Source organism: Leuciscus leuciscus (assembly GCF_965113295.1).
Source record: "Leuciscus leuciscus genome assembly, chromosome: 23".
Classification (NCBI taxonomy): Eukaryota; Metazoa; Chordata; class Actinopteri; order Cypriniformes; family Leuciscidae; genus Leuciscus; species Leuciscus leuciscus.
Genome location: NC_138747.1, coordinates 15,741,972 through 15,763,765, shown reverse-complemented (window position 1 = coordinate 15,763,765; position 21,794 = coordinate 15,741,972). Strand labels below are relative to the sequence as shown.

Here is a 21,794-nt window from a genome sequence, read left to right as displayed (position 1 = left end):
TTCAAAAATAGCCTAATTCCGTGACTGGATTCCGCGATTCTATCCGTGGCGCTTCGCAAACACAGACGGGGTGAATTTATGAATGAAAGTGTGAAAGTTCTGACACAAAACGAAGTTGTTACGTATCCTCACGCTTTTTTTAAGTGGGTATACGGAAATCCTTGGCCGTTTCTAGTGGGTATACGGCGTATACCTGCGTATCACGTAGACTACACCACTGCTTAGGGTGCTTTCACACTGGACTCGCTTGCTGCGGTCCGAGTGCGAGCGTGATTGTTCCCGGCGCCCCCCGCAGCGTTGGTCTGTTTTCACACTCAACTTGATTCTATCGGACCCTGGTGTGTTTGCGTGCATCTTATGTCATCGCAAAAACGCGCACGGCGCATGATAGAAAACACAACACGGGTCAACATATTGTGTTTTTTATTAATTCAGTGCTATTATGCGCAGCTGAGTGAACAACACAGGTTTACTGTGTGTGTGTGTGTGTGTGTGTGTGTGTGTGTGTGTCGCATTAGGTGGCTTTCTGCTGCTTGCAAATGGACTCTTTTGAGGAGACAGTGGATTTGCACACTGCAGGCTCACTTTCGCTCGTATCCAAGGTAAATCATCAACACTATCATCCCTTACATGTGTTTTATTTAACTAAATACATCATAATCAGCTAAAACGCATGCGCAGGTTACTTTACTTCCTGAACAAGTGTTGCTTTCCGTGTTGCTTTCACGTTCACGCGAACCACGGCACGGTTCGAGTGCAACCGAATTCAGACCACCTCCTCCAGGTAGTCTTGGGTTCGGTACCCCAGTGCGCACCCGAGTCCGCATGACAGCATTAACATTAGAGATTTTTCATGCGAACCGTGCCCTGTTCCGAACTAAACTGCCCGTGTGAAAGCACCCTTAAAGAGCTGCCAGGCGCACACACACACACACACACACACACACACACACACACACACACACACACACACACACACACACACACACACACACACGTAATAGCATTGCAGAAGATTACAAAAGCTTAAGGTAGTATTTCCAGGTAAGTTTCCAGGACAACTATTGATGGTGTGTGTACGTGTGCTTTAGTACTGGTCATGAGGGCTGATGAGTGGCAGGTGTGCGTGGTTAGTACTCTGTTGACTGTGAAGGCTGAGTGAGTGAGGTAGAGCCTGGCGTGCTCGTGACAACTATACCATCTCCCTTAGGCTTCCGTGCAAATACATCAAATAATCTGTACTTGTCCTCTCCTGCATTTGAATTGAACTCTGACCACATTCATCCCTCAGGATTAGCTTCCAAAACTGGATTGAGCTCCAAGCTGCCTGCGCACGAGCCTCCAGCTTTGACACAATCTTTGCCCACATACCACCCGTCAGGGGAACATGTTATTAGTTTCTGCTGAATATATTTGTTTTGGCCATAACAGACAGTTGAATTGAGCGGTCATAAGCTGGCCTGTTCGGGTCCACTAGCCTGATGGCTCAGGATCCATAGAGGATTTATTTACTTGTCCCATTATACATACACATGTCATGTACCTTATGAATCGCCAGGAAGGGGTAAAATCTGCTCTGAAATGTCTTCACAGGCAAAGCCATGAGGGAATGTGTGTCCGTTATGAGGAAAGTGATGGCATTAAACAAAATCCATCATGAATGCGCACACAGACGTGTAAGTGGTCATGCTGGGAGGTGATACACTAAAATTCCTTTCTGAGCTTCACAAATGAATCAATGTGTATCGATCGCAGCCGTGTCGGCATTTGTCAATGCTCTCATAAATAACTCAGTGCTGTTATACAGTACTCCTAGGTGCTATGAAACTTGTTTCCTCCGATAGCATCTCAATAGCTGAAACTCCCTGACAACTTTCCAAATGTTCATTGTAATGAAATTGCTCTGTTTTACAGTTGCCTTCTTAAGACTCATTACACTTTTATTGCTTTCTCACAGTTCAGCTAGTGTCTGATGCTTAATGAAACAGGAATGAATTGGCCGGTGGGAGATACTTGTCTTATTGTAATTGTTTATGCTTCTGCATGCTTTTCATTTCAGAAAAAAATAAGCAAGCTGCAATTTCTCAATCTCATGCCTATTCGCATGCCTAGAAACCTGCACTACAATTAAGAGCATAACTTCCCATTAGGGACAGGTTTTGGAAATTCTTTGTATTTTGGTGTTATTCAATATCAAACAATGGAACAATAGGCCACATGTTCTGTCCTGTAGCACAAAGTGAGTGATAGAGACAAAAAAAAGTGAGTGATAGAGAGAAAAAATTATATATACATAAAAAGGGGGAAACAAATGACAGGCTAAGCAAACCAAGAAAATATTTTTACTTAGGTGTCGCTCTTTCAACTTTGCCTCAGATGTTTCTGAGATGTCAAATGTTAAATCTGAACCCAAGCCTGCTCTTGCTGTATCATCTGTTCAGACAGATAATAATTCTGACTCTTTTGATATTTTACAGAATCTGGAGAAACCAGTGGTACTTTGCAACGTTGGAGATGTTGGATATGCTCCCTTTATTACAGAAGGAAAAAACAAAACAAAAAACATGACAACCACTGACAAAGTAGGTGTATGTAGCTCTAATAAGAATTTAGACAACATAGGACAGATAATTTGGTCTTGAAAGAATATGATGAGAAATGTTTGAATTCATGTTGAAATATCCGCTTAATAGCTTTTAAAGAGGGATTATAACAGATCATAAATTTGGCATTTTCTGTGGAATATTAATGAAAACAAATGTAAACGTATTTTGAAATTATTTGACAATTATTTTAAAATGAACTCAAATGAACCCTTCAACATCTATACACTACAGTTCAAAAGTTTATGGTTAGTAATATATATTTTTTGAAATAAATTAATACTTTTTTTCAGCAAGGATGCTGAATAAAGAAAATTACAAATATATATACATATATATATATATATATATTAAGCTATTGTTGTGTTCATGAGAAGAATTGTACATTGTTGAATACTACAACAAGTGTTGTGTAATGACGTAATGTGGGTGAAGTTTGCTACTCCTGTCTCGTGGGCTTCATTGTTTTATAAATCCTCCTGACAGATACTTCAGCTATTTTTCTCAGGAGAAAAATTTAAGAAGGAGGAGACTTAAGGAAAATTCATCAAATGTCATAAAATTCCTGAAATGACATATTATAGAGATCTCATATGTCAGATTTCTTTTACAGATGGAATGCATTCGCTTTATTTGTGCTATTTTGCTTTGTTTCCTCAGCCTCTTCATCTATAGGACCAAAAAGTACTTTCCCGCAACTTTAAGAGATGTATGCTGAACCTAAACTGCACAAATCCCCATGCAAAGCAACAGTGGGGAAGGTAACACCCTCAAAGTCGCCGTTGACAGCAGCCAAACACTGATTTAATGATGTCATATAGTGGACAGAAAATCAAGGTGACTCAGATCCTCAAACTCATTAACATTCAGAACAGAACAGGGAGAGTGATTAATGACATCTTTATCTTTTCCACGTACCCACTAATTGTTAAATGCAGTATAAATATTTATAGCACATCAATATCAAACTAAACGTTCTCCCAAGTGAAAGCTAGGAATGAAATAATACTGCAGCACTTGCTCTGATGGGCCTATTCATCCGGCTCCATTCAAAATCCATCCCGCTTATGCTGCTCAATGCAAATCTACGGCATTATGTACGAATAGGGGAACTATAATTACAGTTCTACTGTAATACAATACACCATATGCATACAAGACACACAGGCATGTATATGATTAGCATTCTTTAGTCGTTAATAGGACAGCGATTCTATTGACTATGGCTTATTTTATTCAAATGAGGCAATTAAAATGGTGAATATGAAGTATAGTAATTTACATGAGGTGCGGCGTATGAAGAACTTTAGGTCCCGCTGGATTGTGTTAAATTGCTCCTTCAGCCCCGCCTCGACTTGATAATTAGGATACATATTGTATTAATCATGAAAACATAAGCGCTAAATCTGGTTATGAGGTAACAGTCTAGAGGACAATGTTTAAAACAATAGGTTTTTTTTCTGGCTAATTCCATCACTCTCACTGACTCTGCAAGCCATGCACAAATATGCAAACCCTAGAGAACCAGGTTAGAAAGACACTTTGGCTGTCAGAAAGGGAGAGCTAATGAAAACAAATGATAACATGAATTGGAAACAGTACATCACAGAGCAATATTAAGTACAGTGTAAAGAGCCCATGCATATAGGCAAACAGTAAAACTAGACGTCACTTAAGTCTTTTACACTGAGATATAGGAAGCAACTACAGCTAATGTCTTAATGAAAAACGTATAAAAGAAAAACAAAAATTCTGTCTTTTTTTAGACACAAATCAATAGGTTCCAATGTTGTTTTGGACTCCATTGACCGTTAAAACATTCATCAAAATATCTTTTTTGTCTGGGTTCAGCAGAAATAAAAACTGTATGATTTACAGTCTGTGTGAATTAAATCTGTATGATTTATGGAACAAAATGAGGGTAATGTTGACAGTGAAGACAGAATTTAAATATTTAAGTGAACTATGCCTTTATAACCACTTTGATTCTTAACAATAATATGTCTTAAAATGAGAAACTCTCAAAAAGTGAGGGAAGTTCAGTAAATTCACTCACCTTGAAAAGTTATTTGGGGCTTATTACCAGAACTGATGTGTTTTTATGTTTATAAGTGGCGAGGCTCACGAGAAGATACCCAAAACAAAGGCCTGGTGCGTAGGTATTGCGTCACTCACAGGCTCACTTTTTCAAGACAAGGTTGTCAAGGGCAGGAAGTCTCAGTTACTGAAACAACACTGATAAAGGTTTGCTAACCCCCCACCCTGAGTGTGTGTGTGTCTTTCAATGTATGTGATATGTGCATGTTGGTGCATTTGCAATCGGCTGCCAAGAAACAGGTAGTGACATCACCAGCACAGATCTAATTTAGGAGCCTTTCTATGGGACCTTTGCATTTCATGTCTGTAGCACCCTAAGTGTGAGCGATGGTAATACTGGCGCTTGCCTTAAAAATCAACTAATAAGGTTGCATTCGTGAAACTATTTTACTGGTTGAAGCACAAGCCAGTATGATCCAGAGCAAATCAGATGACCTGCATACTGACTGGTAGCAATAAACTGGCTTAGGATTGTTTTTAACATCTCTATGATGTGTATACATTGCCAGAATTGAGAGACATGGCGTATGTATTTAGTGGCCTCAGAGGTCTTGGATACTACAAGATAATTGTATGTGTATACATTGATAAACATAAACCTCTGTTATAAAGCCCTGTAAGTGATTTATCACGGTGGAAGGATTTACCAGCCATATTTTATTTTTTTTTGGTTAGCACAAACTTGTAGCTGAATGTTTCATTTACACTACTGTTAAAAAATGTGTAGTCAGTAAGACTTTTTTGTAAAAATCTCACCTACGACCATTGCAGTTGAATATATATGTATATAGATAAAAAAAAAAGATTTTCCTACCTCTTGAAGAATCTTCAGAGCCTTCACATGTCTGTAGATAATTGAAAAGAGGTGACATTATTTTTTTACTCTTAAAGACAGAACAAAACACCTGTCCAATTCTGTCAAGCAGATATATCCCTGATCATCCAAGTAAAACCAACATTTAAACAGCCAATTTATGAAGTCAGTTGAGATACATAACACATACATTTGAAGGGCTTAGGAGAAAAAGCAGGCTTGCTTATATCGGATCGCATTTAATAAATCTACACGCTTAATGACTCATTGAGGCGCTGCTGAAATGCAATAACTTAAGGCAGACAGTCCAGTAATAGGCTGTCAGTTTGAGTATCAGAGGAGCTGTTGAGTGAACAAGAATAGACAGTGATAAAGATGTGGACAGGGTCTGGATAAAGAAGATCCCTGAAGGACATCACATGAGACACAATTGGTCTGTATCTGAAATGTGTTCAAATCCAGACAGAGACAAACACTTACTCTCTTTCTGAGTCCACCAGGTCTTTGGCAACGTAGTAGGCTCTGGATCGACCATCAATCTGAGAGTGACAGAAAAGAAAGCCATGAGAGATAAATGAAGAGACCTAGTTTAAAGAGTCCATAGTGCAGCTTTAAGTTACAACACTGAGTAAATAGAAATAAATAGATGATATTAATACTGTATATAAATGTATTGATAGATACATATATGGAGACAGAGTGAGAAAGGGATGGACGTTCTGATCTAATTTCTCATTCAACCCTGTCAAAAGAAGACTGATCATTTCATTAAACCACAACGTAAATGAGAAAGCTTTCCTGGACGTGCCGCTTTAAGCACAGATGCATTATGGATGAGAGGCTGCGTTCATGGCAAGCACAAATCCACCATTGATTTGCAAGCTAATCACAGCTGTCTGAGCACGATTGTTACTACTGAATGGACATATTTAGGAGAACATGACTGGAACATAATTGCTAATACTCTACATATCTATGTTTAGATTTTAATAGTTTTGTCAAAATCTGGGCTAAGCTCATTTTTATGCATGCATAAAAATCCATAATGAAACAAATTGTTAAGTGCAGCTGGCTTTTTTCCAGTTTGTTGTTGTGCCGGGACAGGTTACTCCCAGATATTCTTTTCTTTTTAAAGACGAAGAAAACAAGGAAGCAGGCGTCACAAGGCCGGGGCCCCGGCTGATATTACAGTGGCAGAGGGAAGGGGTGGGGTTCGGCTCTCACTGCAGCGCTACCCTGACTGCCAGGAGATGTATGAACCTGGATCTCAGACAATTGCACACGCAGGGAATTCCACTTCAAAAGGGAGGGTCCTTGTTTTTACCTACTTTAAAACTGTGATTATTCAGGTAATGGTGTAAGGGAAGGTTATAAGAGGTACTGTAGTAAAAGTGTATACAAGATCGGAAAGTGTAAGATTAAACTGACAGACATTATTTTTGAGTTTATAAATGTTTTTGCTATCAGGGACACAAAAATGATGATTTTAAGCCTTCTTAAAATGTATAAAAATATAAGCAGCTAAAAATGTTAAAGTATAAAGACACATTTATACTTAATTTTTTTTTAAGTATTATAAAAACAACATGTTTGCAATATTAAATAATGTCTGATATTTTCATTTCACTAAACATTGTATAATACTTATTAGGAGTGGAAATCTCCTGGCACCGCACAATTCGATTACGATTCAAAGGATTGAGATGCGATGATAAAACGATTACTTGTAACTTGCGATGATAAAACGACTACTTAGTACTTTCAAAGCAAAGTATTTATAATGATTCATAATAAATTTCTCCCAAATATAGCAAATTGTATTTGTTAAATTACAAATTGCATATTTACGTTGTATTAGGTTTTTTAGAATACTGTATTAAGAAACTGCCTACAAGTACAATCAATTCTTGAAAGGATACATATTGTAATATCTCATTCTGAAATAAATCAGAAATATTTCTTTATTTCTCTCTGGACTTTTCAGCAGACTCCCAGGCCCTGAATTTTAAATACACTACCGTTCAAAAGATTGGGGTCAGTAAGATTAATATTTCTGAAAAAAGTCTCTTATGCTCACCAGGGCTGCATTTATTTGGTCACAAATACAGTAAAAAAGGCGATACTGTATTATAAAATATTTATTCTTTTGATGGCAAAGCTGAATTGTCAGCATCATTACTCCAGTCTTCAGTGTCACATGATATCACATGATCAGAAATAATTGTAATATGCTGATTTGGTGCTCAAGAATTTCTTGTTATTATAGATGTTGAAAAAAGTTGTGCTGCTTAATATTTTGTTAAAACTGTGATACACGTTTACAGGGTTCTTATAACAGTATTTGTTTGAAACAGAAATCTTTTGTAATGTTATAAATTTCTTTACTGACACCTTTATTGTAATTTTTTTTTTTTTTTTACTGTACTAAAGCATGAAAATATGTTTGCAGAGATTTAGGAAACATGCTAAATTCAAATACTTGTTTTTCCGAAAAACAATGCATTCTGAGTCAGAATGTCTGTTTTTGTTTTGGTCAGTGTGATCTTGCCCACTGCCAATTAATCCAATAGTATTTCAACACCGCAGGTTGCCAGGTGGCAGAAAATATAGCCTATTGTATTCATGAAAGCCAGCACACGAATTGGGTCAGAGAACGCATATTCTACAAGAACTAAAAAGCATCGGCACCCTTCTAAAGAGGTCTATGACCAGAGGCATATTAAAACACATACTAAAATGTGGATAAATATAGTGTAAGCCTCATCGCATTCCATTGTCAACTACGCTCGTTGCTGTAGCATGTCCTCAATCTAGCACCCTGTGTGAGCGTTGAGTCTGAGGAGGAGGGGGCAGGGCAAACAACTCTCTCCAATATTTTGAATTTGGACTGCAGTATCCATTTTTACCGCTAGCTGTCAATATTACATACTGCACCTTTAACAAACAAAAAAAACGTATCGAATCCAAACTTTTGAACGGTAGTGTATGTACCACTACTAGTAAGCATTGACAAGCCTTTGCAAATTGATAAAATTGTTAGCTAACCTGTCGGTCATGGCAGTGGTCTCCACAACCGTCCTCTTCTTCAGATGTTCGTCCATGATCTTCCTCATTGGACACATTGGCAGTCACAGGACAAACAGGAAAAGGCTCAGTGTAGGCACTGAGAATAGATGAAAACATGAGAGAGATTGTTAATTTGATGCACTATACTCATTATGGATTAGTTAGTACTGTACTTATAGGCTTTTCACACACATTTTAATTTAGTTTTGAAAAGGGATTAGCACCAATTTTTATCTTGACTTCTAAGTCCCTGCTCTAGAGTTAATGCACATAATACATGCACAGAAACTTTCGTGAGCTGAGTTTAGTTTTTAGCCTCCATCCTAAGCTAAAAATAATGTTTAAATTAACATTAAATCTCTAATGAAAGTCCACCACCATTACTGTGTCTAACAGAGCCCAGAGGAGAAACTTAACTGTTACGATCAGAACACTGCGTGTGGCAAACAGCAAACCATCCAATCTCTCCAAATCAAAAACAACGGAACAAACCGTCTCAAAACAATGTTTTGAATTAGAGGGCACTTTGGTATCCAGCAGAGCAGAAATTACCCTTTGCCAAGGAGAAACAAATTCCCCCTCTTCATTTAAACAAGACCTGGTGAGAATAATTTGTTTTTTCCTCCCCTGCTCCTCCTTACAGTAGTAACACGGATGGTTGGGGCCAGATTGCGAGGACGTTTACGGTTGAGCATGAAGGGCTGGCTTGGTGATCCTGTGGTGAGCACTTAAAGCCGAAAAGAAGATGCAGCCCTGAGGATATGCAAATATGCACAATGAAGCTGCTTATATACTGTGGAGGGCACATATGAGGGAAACTTTGAGTGCACTTGCGCCTACACTTATCTAGAGCCAACAGCAAGAATATCTTAGACTTTTGCATTCTTGCTTTTAAAAGAATCAAATTGAAAAGCAATAAAAATCAGTGTGTGCGTATACTGTCAGTGTATAAACGCTTTAGAGGTGCTCAGCTGGGTGTCATACTACTCAAGGACACACACACACACACACACACAATGTCTGGAGGTGGAAGTGGAAATTGCTCATTGCTCATAGCCAGCTGAACTGGGCGAGCTAAGGTGACAGTTCATTTTAAGGCCCCAGATGAAGCATATAGGAGGCTTCTGGCAGGACGTCACTACAATCTTCAGTGATCTCACCAGCTGAGGACTCCATTTTCAGTGAAAGCGAAAGTTAGCATAAGACAAAACAAGCTGTTTTTTTTATCTGAAACACAGGTCTTTCAAATAAATTCTAACTGAAATTGCCCATATATGCAGCTCTCCAGGATGAAACGAAACAGATATTTTTATCAACACATCTGGTTTTCAGACTGGTTTATGATTTATATCTTTTGCATCATGCTGAGGGGACTGTCACGACACAACAATACGCATTTTCACTCTGGTGAAAAATAATAGAATAAATACAAATAAAAAAGTAAATAAATATTATAAATATAACAATTCATATATAACATTTACATATTTACAAAAAATACTAATTTAGCAAATAAAAAAAGCCATTGGAAAATTCTGAAGTGTGTGTAAAACGTGCATTCATCTCTGCCACCCTACTGTACATAATCTCTCCATCAGCCACAAGTGACGATTTACACAATCCTCCTGACTCTTCAACATTACCATTTATGAGAAGCAATTATAGAGCAAAGTACTTCTCTAAGCTGTTTGCTTTAAGGTACCCATGAGCTAAATTTACTGCTGAAAATTACACAGAGAGTGCAATGATTTCCTATAACACACCTATATGTCCTACTTCCTGATGCTTCCCTGAGGCTTGTTATATGTAATTCAATTGATTTAAACTCTTGATAATAAAATATACATTAGAAACCCTGGTGTTTCTCTGTCTGAATCTGTGTAATAGTGCTATTATAGAAGATAAGCATCGCTGAGATGACTTCATTACCAGACTTCATTTAACAAAACGTATTTTAATGCAGATGAGGAGAAAGTGAAGAACGGTTTGTGTTGGTTGAACCGAAAGATGTATATTCTTGCTTGGTTTTAGTTTGGTGGTGTTAAAGGGATAGCTCGCTCAAAAATTTTAATTCTGTCATCATCAGTGATATTTGTTTGTTTTGTCATCTTTTCAGAATCATTTAATTTATCTTTAATGTTAAATGCTTTTAAATTCGTCACATTCAGTTCAAAGGATCTGCTTTCTTACAAATATCTTTTACATTTTTATGTTGTAAATATTATTCAAGTCAAACACTGGCCCCTGCCTTTACTGTAATATTAGAAAAGACACGAAGAAAGCTGGGAACGATGACAACAACAATATCTTTGTGGTAGCCTTGCTTTCCTGACTGCCACACCTCGCCTTGTTGTTTGGGTCGCAGGGGAGTCTGGGAGATCGGTATTGCCTGTCTCCACCCCATCCCACTGACCCTGTCCCCTCGCCCTTGTCCTGCATTTCCTGTAAACAGCAGTGTGGAGGCTCATTGGCTGGGTGCGTCCTCTCTTGGGATAACCTGGCAATGACCTGAGAGCCCTGGGCACCAGGCCCAACTCAGACCGGACCGGACCGGACCAGGACCAGGCCAGACCCACACCCAAGTTTTGTGAGCATTAAAATGCAGAAAGCATTCAGAACACAAATGAAAAGACGTATACTTTTTCTCTCAATTCTCTGTATGTATGTTTCAAACTGTCTAAGTATCTCTTTTCCTTTTTTATGTTTTTTTGCTATGTTTGCTGTATGTTTGTTAATTTTCTTATTCTATAATGTGCATAATAATAATCAAGACATATCAAGAGAATGAAAGGTCAAAAACAATTCAAAATATAATATAATATAATATAATCGCCAGTTTCTAAATGCATGAATACAATATAGGAGGTTCAATAGTCAATATTATACACTATAGTTGCTATTTATAACTATCAAAAAAGGAGTTTCAAAATTTTTCCTCAATCATCTTCTCACACTATCCACTGTCCTTTGGGACCAGCAAAGAGTACAAAACGTTTCTCTGATTGGCTTGGGCATGAAAAATATTCTTTCTTTATACATCTGCAATCAATCACTGTCCTGTCATTGTGTCTCCATCCACCAAAGTGGCAATGTCAATTTTTCTCTGCAGGCATTCAAAATGCGACAAACAAAAACAGACAGAACATCAGCAGTGACGGAGGATTCTCTTGGGACACAGAGTGGCTAATGGTGCAGACACATAGACCCATTTGCAAACATGCAATGCTGTTAAGATTGCACAGCAACACAATGAGTCAATAATGTCACCAGAAAAAGGTCCCTGGCTCCCATATCATCTTCTGAATAATGGAGGATGCTCAAAAGTGTGCCACATAAACACTTTAGCCAGGGGTAAAATCCAAAAGAAGTGAGTGTTCACACCATCCCTAGAAGTCAATAACGATTTACTGGTAAAAGCTGAAAACACAGACTGAAGTAAAAGACCTGCAAATACTCATTCATGGTATGGTTAGGTAAAGGATGTTAAGGCTATTCACACCAAGAATGAATTTTAACCAAATAATTTTCATGGGGAAAAAATCCTACTGTATTCTTATTTTGATATTTCTATATCAAGCTATCACTTCATTTAACTTCTGGTAATGGGTTTTATTACTCATAGGGCCCTATCATACACCCGGCGCAATGCAGCGCCAAGTGTTTTTTGCTAGTTTCAGTCTGACACAGTTATCATTTTCACGTCCTGCGCCACATTGGTAAAATAGCCAATGCATTTGCGCCCATCTGTGCAGCCATGGGCGTGCTAGTCTGAAAACGAGGTGTGTTCAGGCGCATTGTTGGCACGTTACTATTTTGAGGCAACTGAAATAGACTGTGTCCCTGTGTGTGTAATAAGCAGATTGTACGCACGTTGTGACCCGCCTATAGGCGCATTATTACTAATGCGCCCTTAAAATAACAAAACAAATATTGCGCCATTGACTTTAGACCAGGTTTTTGTTGGTCAATGGCGCAATATATTTTTTGTTATTTTAAGGGCAGACGCACACAAACTAGCAAAATATTTAAAATAAAAGTATTACAATGTAAAAAATGAATACTGTGTACATAAAGATATGGTGGAATCCGGCTTGTCCCGTAGATGGTCTGCTTGCGCTTCAACCTCGCACATGAGCTGATCCGTTTGCGCTCTGGCGACGCGTTCAGTCTTTCCGCTTGCAAATTCTCCCATGTAAATAGCAATCCGCCAAGGCGCGAGTGCAACTGGCTTTTAAAGGGAATGGGAGATGAGACTTTATTCCACGTTACGCCCAAAACACACCCATTACTCATTAAGAGAATAGGGACAACCCTTTTAGACCATGCACTGACCATTTTTCCCTTCGTTAGACTAGCAAAAATGGATTCGGACACGCCCAAAGTGCACTTGCGCCGTGCGCTTTAGACTATGTGCTTAGATCGTTAAAATAGGGCCCATAATCTTTAATCAAAATAACTTCCCCTCCCTCTTGCAACGACATCTTTTCTGTTCTCTGATAGAATCATGAAAATTATATTTTTTCCAAAAACTGCATGTACTGCATGTGAAACTGAATGTGAGTGATAAACAATGGAGGGACTAACAACATTACAAGCAATTCTGGAAATTTCCCTTGTGTTTCTCTGAAAATCGGATTAAAAGCAACCCAGAGGCCACTTGAAACAGTCAGGGTCTTTGACTACACTGGAGGTAATCGAGCAGAGGTTTCTAATGATGACTCTGGGGTGGTAAAGTGAGAGCAGAGAGGGTCATACGGTCAAAAGAAGGTCAGAAAGTCATCTGTCTTTAAACCACTCCAAAACCTCAAATCTCCCAAAAGCCCAATAAAAGAAAAACACTTGGGGAATTTGGTTTATTAACACTACATGCTACTAAAATGCTCATGCAGAGAATAGAAAACTCTACACCGGTTTTCTCATCTATTCCCCTCCACTCAGCTGCATCAGGCTGTGAGAGCATTGCAATAAAGGAGAAAAATAGCCTTAACGTTTAATCCACTTTCTTCCCATACTATTTGTATCATTGAACCATTGCATTGTATTCTTTCTCACACAGATAGGGTACTCCAACAAATGTACCATCAAATCCTGCAAATGAGAAAATCAGATAAGCTACCCTGCAAGCATAGTCCATCTTTTCAACCAATGAAACTCAATACCACAGGCAGCTCCACTACTACATGCACAACACAGCACCCACAGCGTAAGTGTTTGGCAAGTCATTTTGTTTCATTATACACTAATTTATATAACAGTTAATGGCTTTCCAGCCAGTTGATCTTGCATTGCAAAATTAAAAACACAACTGGGCCATAATGTGTCTAAAATTGTTCACTTTTAACTTTAGCAAAAAAGCAATAACACATTAACAATCATGCTATTGTGCTGAATATCGGCAAGGATGCAAGCCAAATTTCACAATTGTGAGTGTGATATTGCTTAATTACTAATGAACATGGACAACTTTTTTGCAACTTCATCTGTCCAAAGAATCCACTGTATAGGGCTGGATACTGAAACCAATTTCATGATTCGATTTCAATTCACAAGCTTGCTATTTGATTAGATTCTGATTCGATTCGATACTGATTATTTTGGATGTATATCAGGTATAGTACATGACAAATTTTCTCGAAGAAAAAAAATCTCTCAACTAAACTATACAGGGAATCAGTTGGAACTATATTACTGTAATATTGAAGGTTAAAATGAACTGATTTGTAGAAAGTTTTACAATAATAAAGTTATAGGCTAATACTAACTTTACAATTATGTTTTTTGAAATATATACATTTAAATGGTGGCTGTCATAAAAACTTGATGGATGTAATATGGTGCATATACATTATTTAGCAAAATGCTCCTCTCCAAAGGTAATTTTTTTAGATAACTAACAAGTTTATGGTCCCTGGATGGCTTTTCTGAGGTAAATGTAACATTATGTGACATAGGCCTACTGTTCACAAGCTCATTTATTTACATCTTTCCGTGGTTGAAACACTGATTGAACAATTACATGAGACATGATACAGATTTCGGAAAGTTGTACTTAAGTTGTATCTTTTATCATACCTTCTGATGTTAATTTATGTTTATTTCGTGCTGTAACTAGTAAAGTAAAAGAGATGCCACTTCGATTGATCTGAGTCAGCAACAGCGATCACATTAAAAAGCACCAAAACGGTATTTATTGTTGAAATTTCATAATAAAATGGACAGATTTCGTAATCTGACACTTTGTTTCATATCAAAAGTAACAAAGCACAAAGCTTATTGTGATATATTGGATGGGAGGCTGGCTCGCTCTAATGTTCTGTTCATTCATCAACTGAAAACAGGATAAACTAAAGGATCGATTCTTGGGATTTAAGAATCGATAACGGTTTATAAAAATGAGAATCGATTAAAATAAAGAAATCTGTATTTTTTTCCCCAGACCTAATACTGTATGTACATCTATCTGTCCAATATTTCATGATGTAGTCTAGAAAATCTGTAATAATTTAAAATCTTGTTTATTCAGTCAGGAAGATTACAGAAAGTGTTCTGAGACAGAGAGAGGTGCAAGCTGAGCTATCAGAGTGACCAAACACTTGCCTAATTTCCTGTTAACATTGTTTTGGCCAGCACTTCCTCCAGACTTGTGTGATGGTATTGCCATTGTGTTCAGAGGAAGGGGTTTCAGCATTCAAAATATAACTCTCTAGACAATCTTATGCTACAGTCTGATGATTTAAACATAAATAAGTCTTCCTATTATAGTTCATTTCAGATCTCTTTATGTTTTATAATTAACATAATGTGGAAAATATGCATTTTTAATTATTTAGTTCTATAAAAGACTGACTATACCTTTCAGTGTCTTGATCTTGAGTGGTGGTCTTGTTTTCTATTCCTGCAAAGCTATTCATGTCCACATAGCCATCGTTCTCATTGGCATGTGCTGCTGTCCGATTGTGGTCATCGAAGAAATCTGTAATAGTGACTGCCCGAGTGGGCCGCCCATGTGGAATCTGGATATTCTCGTAGTCTGAGCTCATTGCAGGAATGTTTTCATAGTCAGACGTATCTGCACTTGGGAAGGAGATGGAGCGAGGCTTAGTGAGGGGTAGGGACATGAAGGGGAGCCGAGAGCGGTCCTCAAAGGACTCCACTCTGGCTATTCCCCTGTTGCTGTAACTCTTGGGTGCACCTTGCCTTCTTTGTCTCTCTTTGTAAAGCAGAAAGGTGGTAGGTATTTCTGAGTTGTGTTGTGGCTTTCCCACATGGGACTGAAGCTGAGGGGAACCACTTGTACTTCTTCGATCAAGCTCCAGCACTCGAATGGGCCCATGGTGGCTAGATTCAGATGATGACCTTGAGGAGCGGACACTGCCATCTCCACGGGCTTTGCTTTCTGATTTTTTCTTAAATTTTAAAGCCAGGAAACGCTTAAATGATGTTGTCTTCTTTTTGGGGTTGTCAGGAGACTCATGTTGGATTAGAAGTGATGGAGAGCTTTTGGTCACAGGCCTCTTAGTTATGTAAGCTAAATCAAAGGGCGGTGGGATATCGACTAAAGATGTAGGTGTCGACACACCACTGGAGGACTGGTGACTTCTTTGAGAAAAGCTTCCGGAGGAAGTAATGACACAAGGTAAAGAAAGTGTGTCATCTTTTCTTTGCAATCTGCATTCCTCTCTAGGAGATTTATCACCCTCAAAGTGTCCTGAGAATGGCAAATCTCTGCCCTCAACAGAAAGCGATCGAGGAGAAAGAAGAAAGCGCCTTGGCTTTAATGAGGGAATAATTCGGTTGGCCTCTGTTTCATCTGAAAGCTTGGGATGTGGATCTCCATTTTGATCCAAGGCCACAGTGTAGTAATCATGAGATTGGTACTCAGTGCCCGTCTCCTCAGGCACAGTCTCAGGAACATATCCAGGTACTTTCCCCGAGAGTGAACGAGATCTCGTCACAATGCTCTTCCTGTCCATAGAGATAAAGTTCTCACCTTCTGAGTCAAAGCCAGCCTCCTCGTAAATGTGTTCGTCACTTTCTGTGTCCGATTCCTCAAAGAAAGGCACAATATGGCAGTCCAGCTCTTCAATGTCCTCTTCAAACGCTTCCGTGGTATGGGCAAAAACCAAACGATTTGTAAGTTCTGGAGTTCTGCCTAAATCTAAGTCAGCAGGAACAGTGATGTTGCAAAGTCTAAGACGTGGCTGGCAGCTGTTCCTCTGACTCAAGAGGGCTTGTCCCCGTCTAGCTGATCGTTCTCTTATACTTTTACACTTGGTTTTCCTCTCCATGTTTACTGGCTCATCTTCGTCTCCTATCTCAACATAATCTTCAGATGAAACACACTCCACCTGCTGATCATCCCCATCATGGTCTTCAATATCAGCATAGTCATTCGCTCCTTCGTTTTTAGTCATCTCTTGACCCTCAGAAGCAGGTTGCGAGGCACCATTTTCTAAATTTGCTTGTTCCTCCTCCAACTCTGCCACATCCTTCGATGATACGTAGTAAGGTTCTTGGTTTGATGTTCCCTCTGTTGAGTCCATTGGTTTCTCATTGCTGGATTCTTCATCAGTGCATCTTGCTTCTGGATCAGAGGTGCATGTCAAATCACTTGGCACAACCTCTATGACAGAGTACGGCTCAAATGCATCTTCTGTCTCCTCTGCAAACCTGAAGCGTCCAGATGGGTCTTTGGTTGCACGTTCAGCCTGCCAAGTGCTGTTATCATCCACTGTGCCAATAATGTCATAAGGGTATTCCTCACACAGTGAGGGTTGACTGCAGTTTGTAGCCTTTGAAAAAAGCCCAGTCTCATCTTCTTCTGCCTCATGATGAACACAGTTTGCGGCTGCTCTATTGTCCTGTTCATATTGATCATTGGCACGTTGAAAACTGTCTGATGGTTGTTCCTCAATCTCTTCATACGGACTTTGACATTCATCTGCAGGCTGATCTTTAGTAGGTGTCTCATTCTCAGAACATGCACAGGTGTCCTCAAGTACATTACAAGAATCTTCTCTATTTTCAGCTGGCTTGGTATTATCAGTGTTTTTGCTGTGGTCTTCATCTGTTGAATCAAGAATTTCATCAACTATTTCTGACAAATTTGAAGAGGCTGCATGCGGCACTTCAGTGATATCATCTTTACCGTCATCGTTTCCCACTGTTTCATCCTCTGGCATGTGTAATTCTTCCTCTATTTCATTATAATAAGTTGTGTCATGGTTAGTGTCAGATAAGTCTTTTCCAGATAAGTCGCTCTCCATGTGATCATCAGTACAGTTTTCTCTGAATGCATCGGTTTCATCCTGTGTGACATCTGATTCATTTTCCTGCTTCAGCTCCAGTCTATCAGAGGATGTTATGTCCCCATTGCCCACAATGCTTTGGCTCAATTCAGACGCTAGCCTTGGTTTGGGTGCCACAGGAGGTTTAAAACCTCGGGTGGAAGGACAAGGCCTTGACATCAGGCTGGAGCACACAGTTATAGTCAAATGGCTTTGTCTTTGGTTAAGAAGTGTGGAATTGCTGCTAAAAATCTGCGAATAGAAATAGAAAAGAAGATAACATTTCATTGTTGAATTGGATATCTTTGCAATAGAAATAAATAAAATAACATATAAACATGCCATTATGAATTCAGCTGCTCCTTTAAAGAAGCATATTGATTGATCTACATTGACCATTTGATTGATGAACTGCAACTTCTGAACTTGAAACTTAATGAAGTTATTTTATGCTCAATCCAGTCACCCTGAACATTCTTTTCACAACCATAAAACAAAGTGAAAAAAGCTACATAAATAATGTATTTTAATAACATCACAACAATTAACTCTGAAGTGCATCTTCTCATTAAGGGTTAATCTGAGGGCCATTTTTGGTGAAACACACCCTTTCTCTTAACAAAACTCATACTCCCCTAGTCTTTTCCTGTTATTTGCTACCTGCCTTGACGCACGTCCTATTAAACTCACCGTGCACTTGGTGCTCACCCTGCTAAGATGTTGTTTCCTGACACGACTAATTAACTATTCCAGCAGATTCTCCTGGAAGGACTGCGGACAGGAAGTGCAAAGGGGAAGGACATTAACAGTGCACCCTGTCTCCTCCATGAACCCCTTCCCCATTTTTTTTCTACAAGAGCACGTTTTGCACAACACAAATACACATCCTTCTCGTCAGTCTTCCCATGATTCACTGTCCAGTGATAAATCCCACCCCTGACAACCCCCAGACTGGATTTTCTTTTTTCTTTTTTTTTTTTTGCTGAAAAGGTCGTTTCAGTGCGTTGAAGAACAATAAAAAGAGAAACATCAACATCCCAACTAAGGTCCCCTTGGCAAAATAACAGGATATGAATTATGCAACAAGAATTCACTTAAAACAAATGGTTAAACACAATAGGAGGAATAAAGGGAGAAACAAACTCTTTACTGTGTAAAGCCATCAGTACATGATCTCAGATATGGGCTCTAAATAATCAACCATTTTTATTTGCTAATTTAGTCCTACCAGCCGAGTGAACAGGACTAACTGAATTAACATAATGTGACTAAATCAGAAATGAAAATTATGAGCATTTATAAATATGTATTAGCCTACTAGAACTAATATATTTTAGTGTCTCATTATGTTCACTCAAAAAAAAAAACAAAAAAAAAAAACACTCAATACAGCATCACTAGCCTATCTCGTTCATATTAACTATATGACTAGAATAAAAATGTCTATTTATTTTTGCAACAAGGACTATGGCAGTTCTTAAAATCTACTGGTAAAAAAAAAAAAAAACTGTTAATTCCTGTGTCATCATAAACTTTTTTCACTATTAAGCATGCATTCAAGAATAGGCTACTCTTCAATATTGCGAACATGGGATGTTGTCTATGTATTATGCTTGAGTTCACACATTCGCAAAAGTAAAATAATTTAACAGTATTGAAAAGTTCACTCAGAACTATTTGGTTTCATACCTGCGTACATTGTCGGATGTCATCCACCGTGGCATCTGAAATATTTCCACATTATTCCTTGATATTCCGCAGAAGCAACAGTATATATCCAGAGGTGCCGTGAACTTACTCCCGGGACATTTGTCATAAAGCTTGAGAAGTAAACAATAAACACTTCATCATTTATTCGACGCCTTGCCACCAAAAATATCAGTTTTATTATCGACTGTTGCAGCAGGTCTCTTCAGATCCGCGCGCGCTTTCTGCCTTAAGGAATGAGAGAGATGCGCGAACTCTCCGATCTGCGCGTGGAGACTGAAGGTGTTTTCCGCGCGCTTCCTGAGGAGGCACAGCGAGTCTCCCTCACGGGAATACAAGGATCGATGACCGAAACCACAGAAAAAAAACAGCTAATGCCAATAACCATCAGTTGGCGTATGGCACTTTCAAGAACAACTGCTTCAATAGGCTACTGCAACGACATGGTATGTTTCAGGATCCGATTTAGAGGATATCTGCGAGGATTTCTTGCTCTCACAGGAAAAAGAACTCGAAATTTCTAATCAAACTGCGTTTGTACTACCACATCGTCATTCTGTTTAGTTGTATACCCTAGTATACATGTGACTTAAATCGTCAGCTATGTATATCTATGTCCGAAGTTTTATCAATAAGGTTACTTAATTGTGTTTAAAAAACAGGCTTTTAAATAATTCAATAATTTTCTTGGTAGCCTTTCAAAGACTATTTCATGTAATTTGGTTAAACAAATGTTCCTAAAACCGGTTCTAAAAACAGTTTCAGCCAGGTTTCCTTTCTGCTCATCTGTTGCCTTATTGGAGGAAAGCAGCTCTTTAAAAACCTCTCTTCATAACAGGAAACTGCTATCCCTCTTTCCTGCACAACAGGCAACGCTTCCTTAGCAACAAATGAACCAGTGTGCTGCTGTTAACACACTCTTTTTCCCCTAATTTAACTTCATACTGATAGGAGAGCACTAATTCAATGAGTATTTTTAGATTAAAACAGTTCTTATAAATAAACAAAATAGGGGATGTCCAAGGGATGCACCATTTTTTTAAAAAGCCCACAAGTGATAGTCCTGACTCACCTAACATGAAGGAAGGGAAAAAAAACTCACCTTGACAGTGGTCTGCAAGAAGGAATGACTTGAATGGACTGAACAAATTTAGATATGTATTATGAATGCACAATTTCTATCAGCTTGACCTACAATAATCATGATCAAAAATAAAATTTTGTGTGGATGTTGCATTTAAAATTCATGAAATGGGCCTGACTCTTAATACATTCTGTAGAATTAAAATGTTTAGTACTAAAAAGTCAACATTGCTTCTCCTTTACAACAAGATGTCCATTCAGACAAATCTGTGCCATATTGGCTAGTATCCACCAAATCAGATATTCTCTGACAGAGCCTTTGTTAAAGCCTAATGAACACCGAATTGTAAGACTAGATAACCCCCAGCTGAGATGCTGCAGTTCTGTGTTCAAGGGCAGACAACAGTCCTGAAACTCAGGAGAGAAAACTGTCAGCCACCTGGGGCTCCATGTTGACAGCTTAAATCACAAGCCAAACCCTCAAACATTAGGTGGCAAACTCCATAGGACATATTATTTATACCTCCACAGGACTCATATTCATATCTCTCTCTCTTTCTCTCTATCTGAAGGTCAGATGAACACCATGAACAATAGCATGTGCTTAGATGTTTGAGTGTAACACAAGGGAGCAGGCCATATGTTTCACAATTTAAAAACACGACTGCCTGCAATGACTATTAATTAATATCATCTTTTGGTATTCTCTTTGGCTTCAGAAATGGACATCAAATGTCCATAAACAACTTGAATCATGAGCTTGACATTAGTAAACACCATAAAATAATTGTTTTGTGGCCTTGACCCCTCTCAAGACAAATATTTACAACAGCTACAGCATCACATGAGCTCTCACAGGAAGCATTGTTATTCCTGTAAACTGTCCGACAGCTTGAATAACAACATTTAACAGAAATCTCCTTTCTCAAAAAACAGCGTTCTTTAAAACAACCTATTTCAGAATAAATTTTCAATATAAATGACTCAAGCTTTATCAGGTTAGACTGATACTTTTAAATCTGCTATAGTGGTCCATTCCTAGCTAATGTGCCTCTTCTTTTGTTCTTTTAATGGCAAACCACAGCTAAAGATAGCATACAGCTGGCCTTTTGCTGTGCTAATTGTGTCCCTTACTGG

General features: G+C 38.5%; 1 protein-coding gene across 3 annotated transcripts in view; it reads right to left on the bottom strand.

Moving 5' to 3' along the window:
* fgd5a (FYVE, RhoGEF and PH domain containing 5a) overlaps positions 1-20,508 on the bottom strand; it is a 47,827-nt gene extending 27,319 nt beyond the window's left edge. Inside the window, exons 1-5 of one of the 3 annotated variants that reach the window (XM_082155233.1) lie at positions 19,565-20,508; positions 15,433-18,119; positions 8,560-8,677; positions 5,995-6,053; positions 5,515-5,545 (exon numbers count right to left, since the gene is read on the bottom strand). In XM_082155233.1, the coding sequence (XP_082011359.1) occupies positions 5,515-5,545; positions 5,995-6,053; positions 8,560-8,677; positions 15,433-18,119; positions 19,565-19,591 (2,922 nt within the window). In that variant the 5' untranslated portion in view covers positions 19,592-20,508. Of the gene's footprint in view, positions 1-5,514; positions 5,546-5,994; positions 6,054-8,559; positions 8,678-15,432; positions 18,120-19,556 lie in introns of all 3 variants that reach the window. The other 2 variants (XM_082155234.1, XM_082155235.1) reach the window with 2 other exon arrangements.
* Between the last annotated feature and the right edge of the window lie 1,286 nt (positions 20,509-21,794).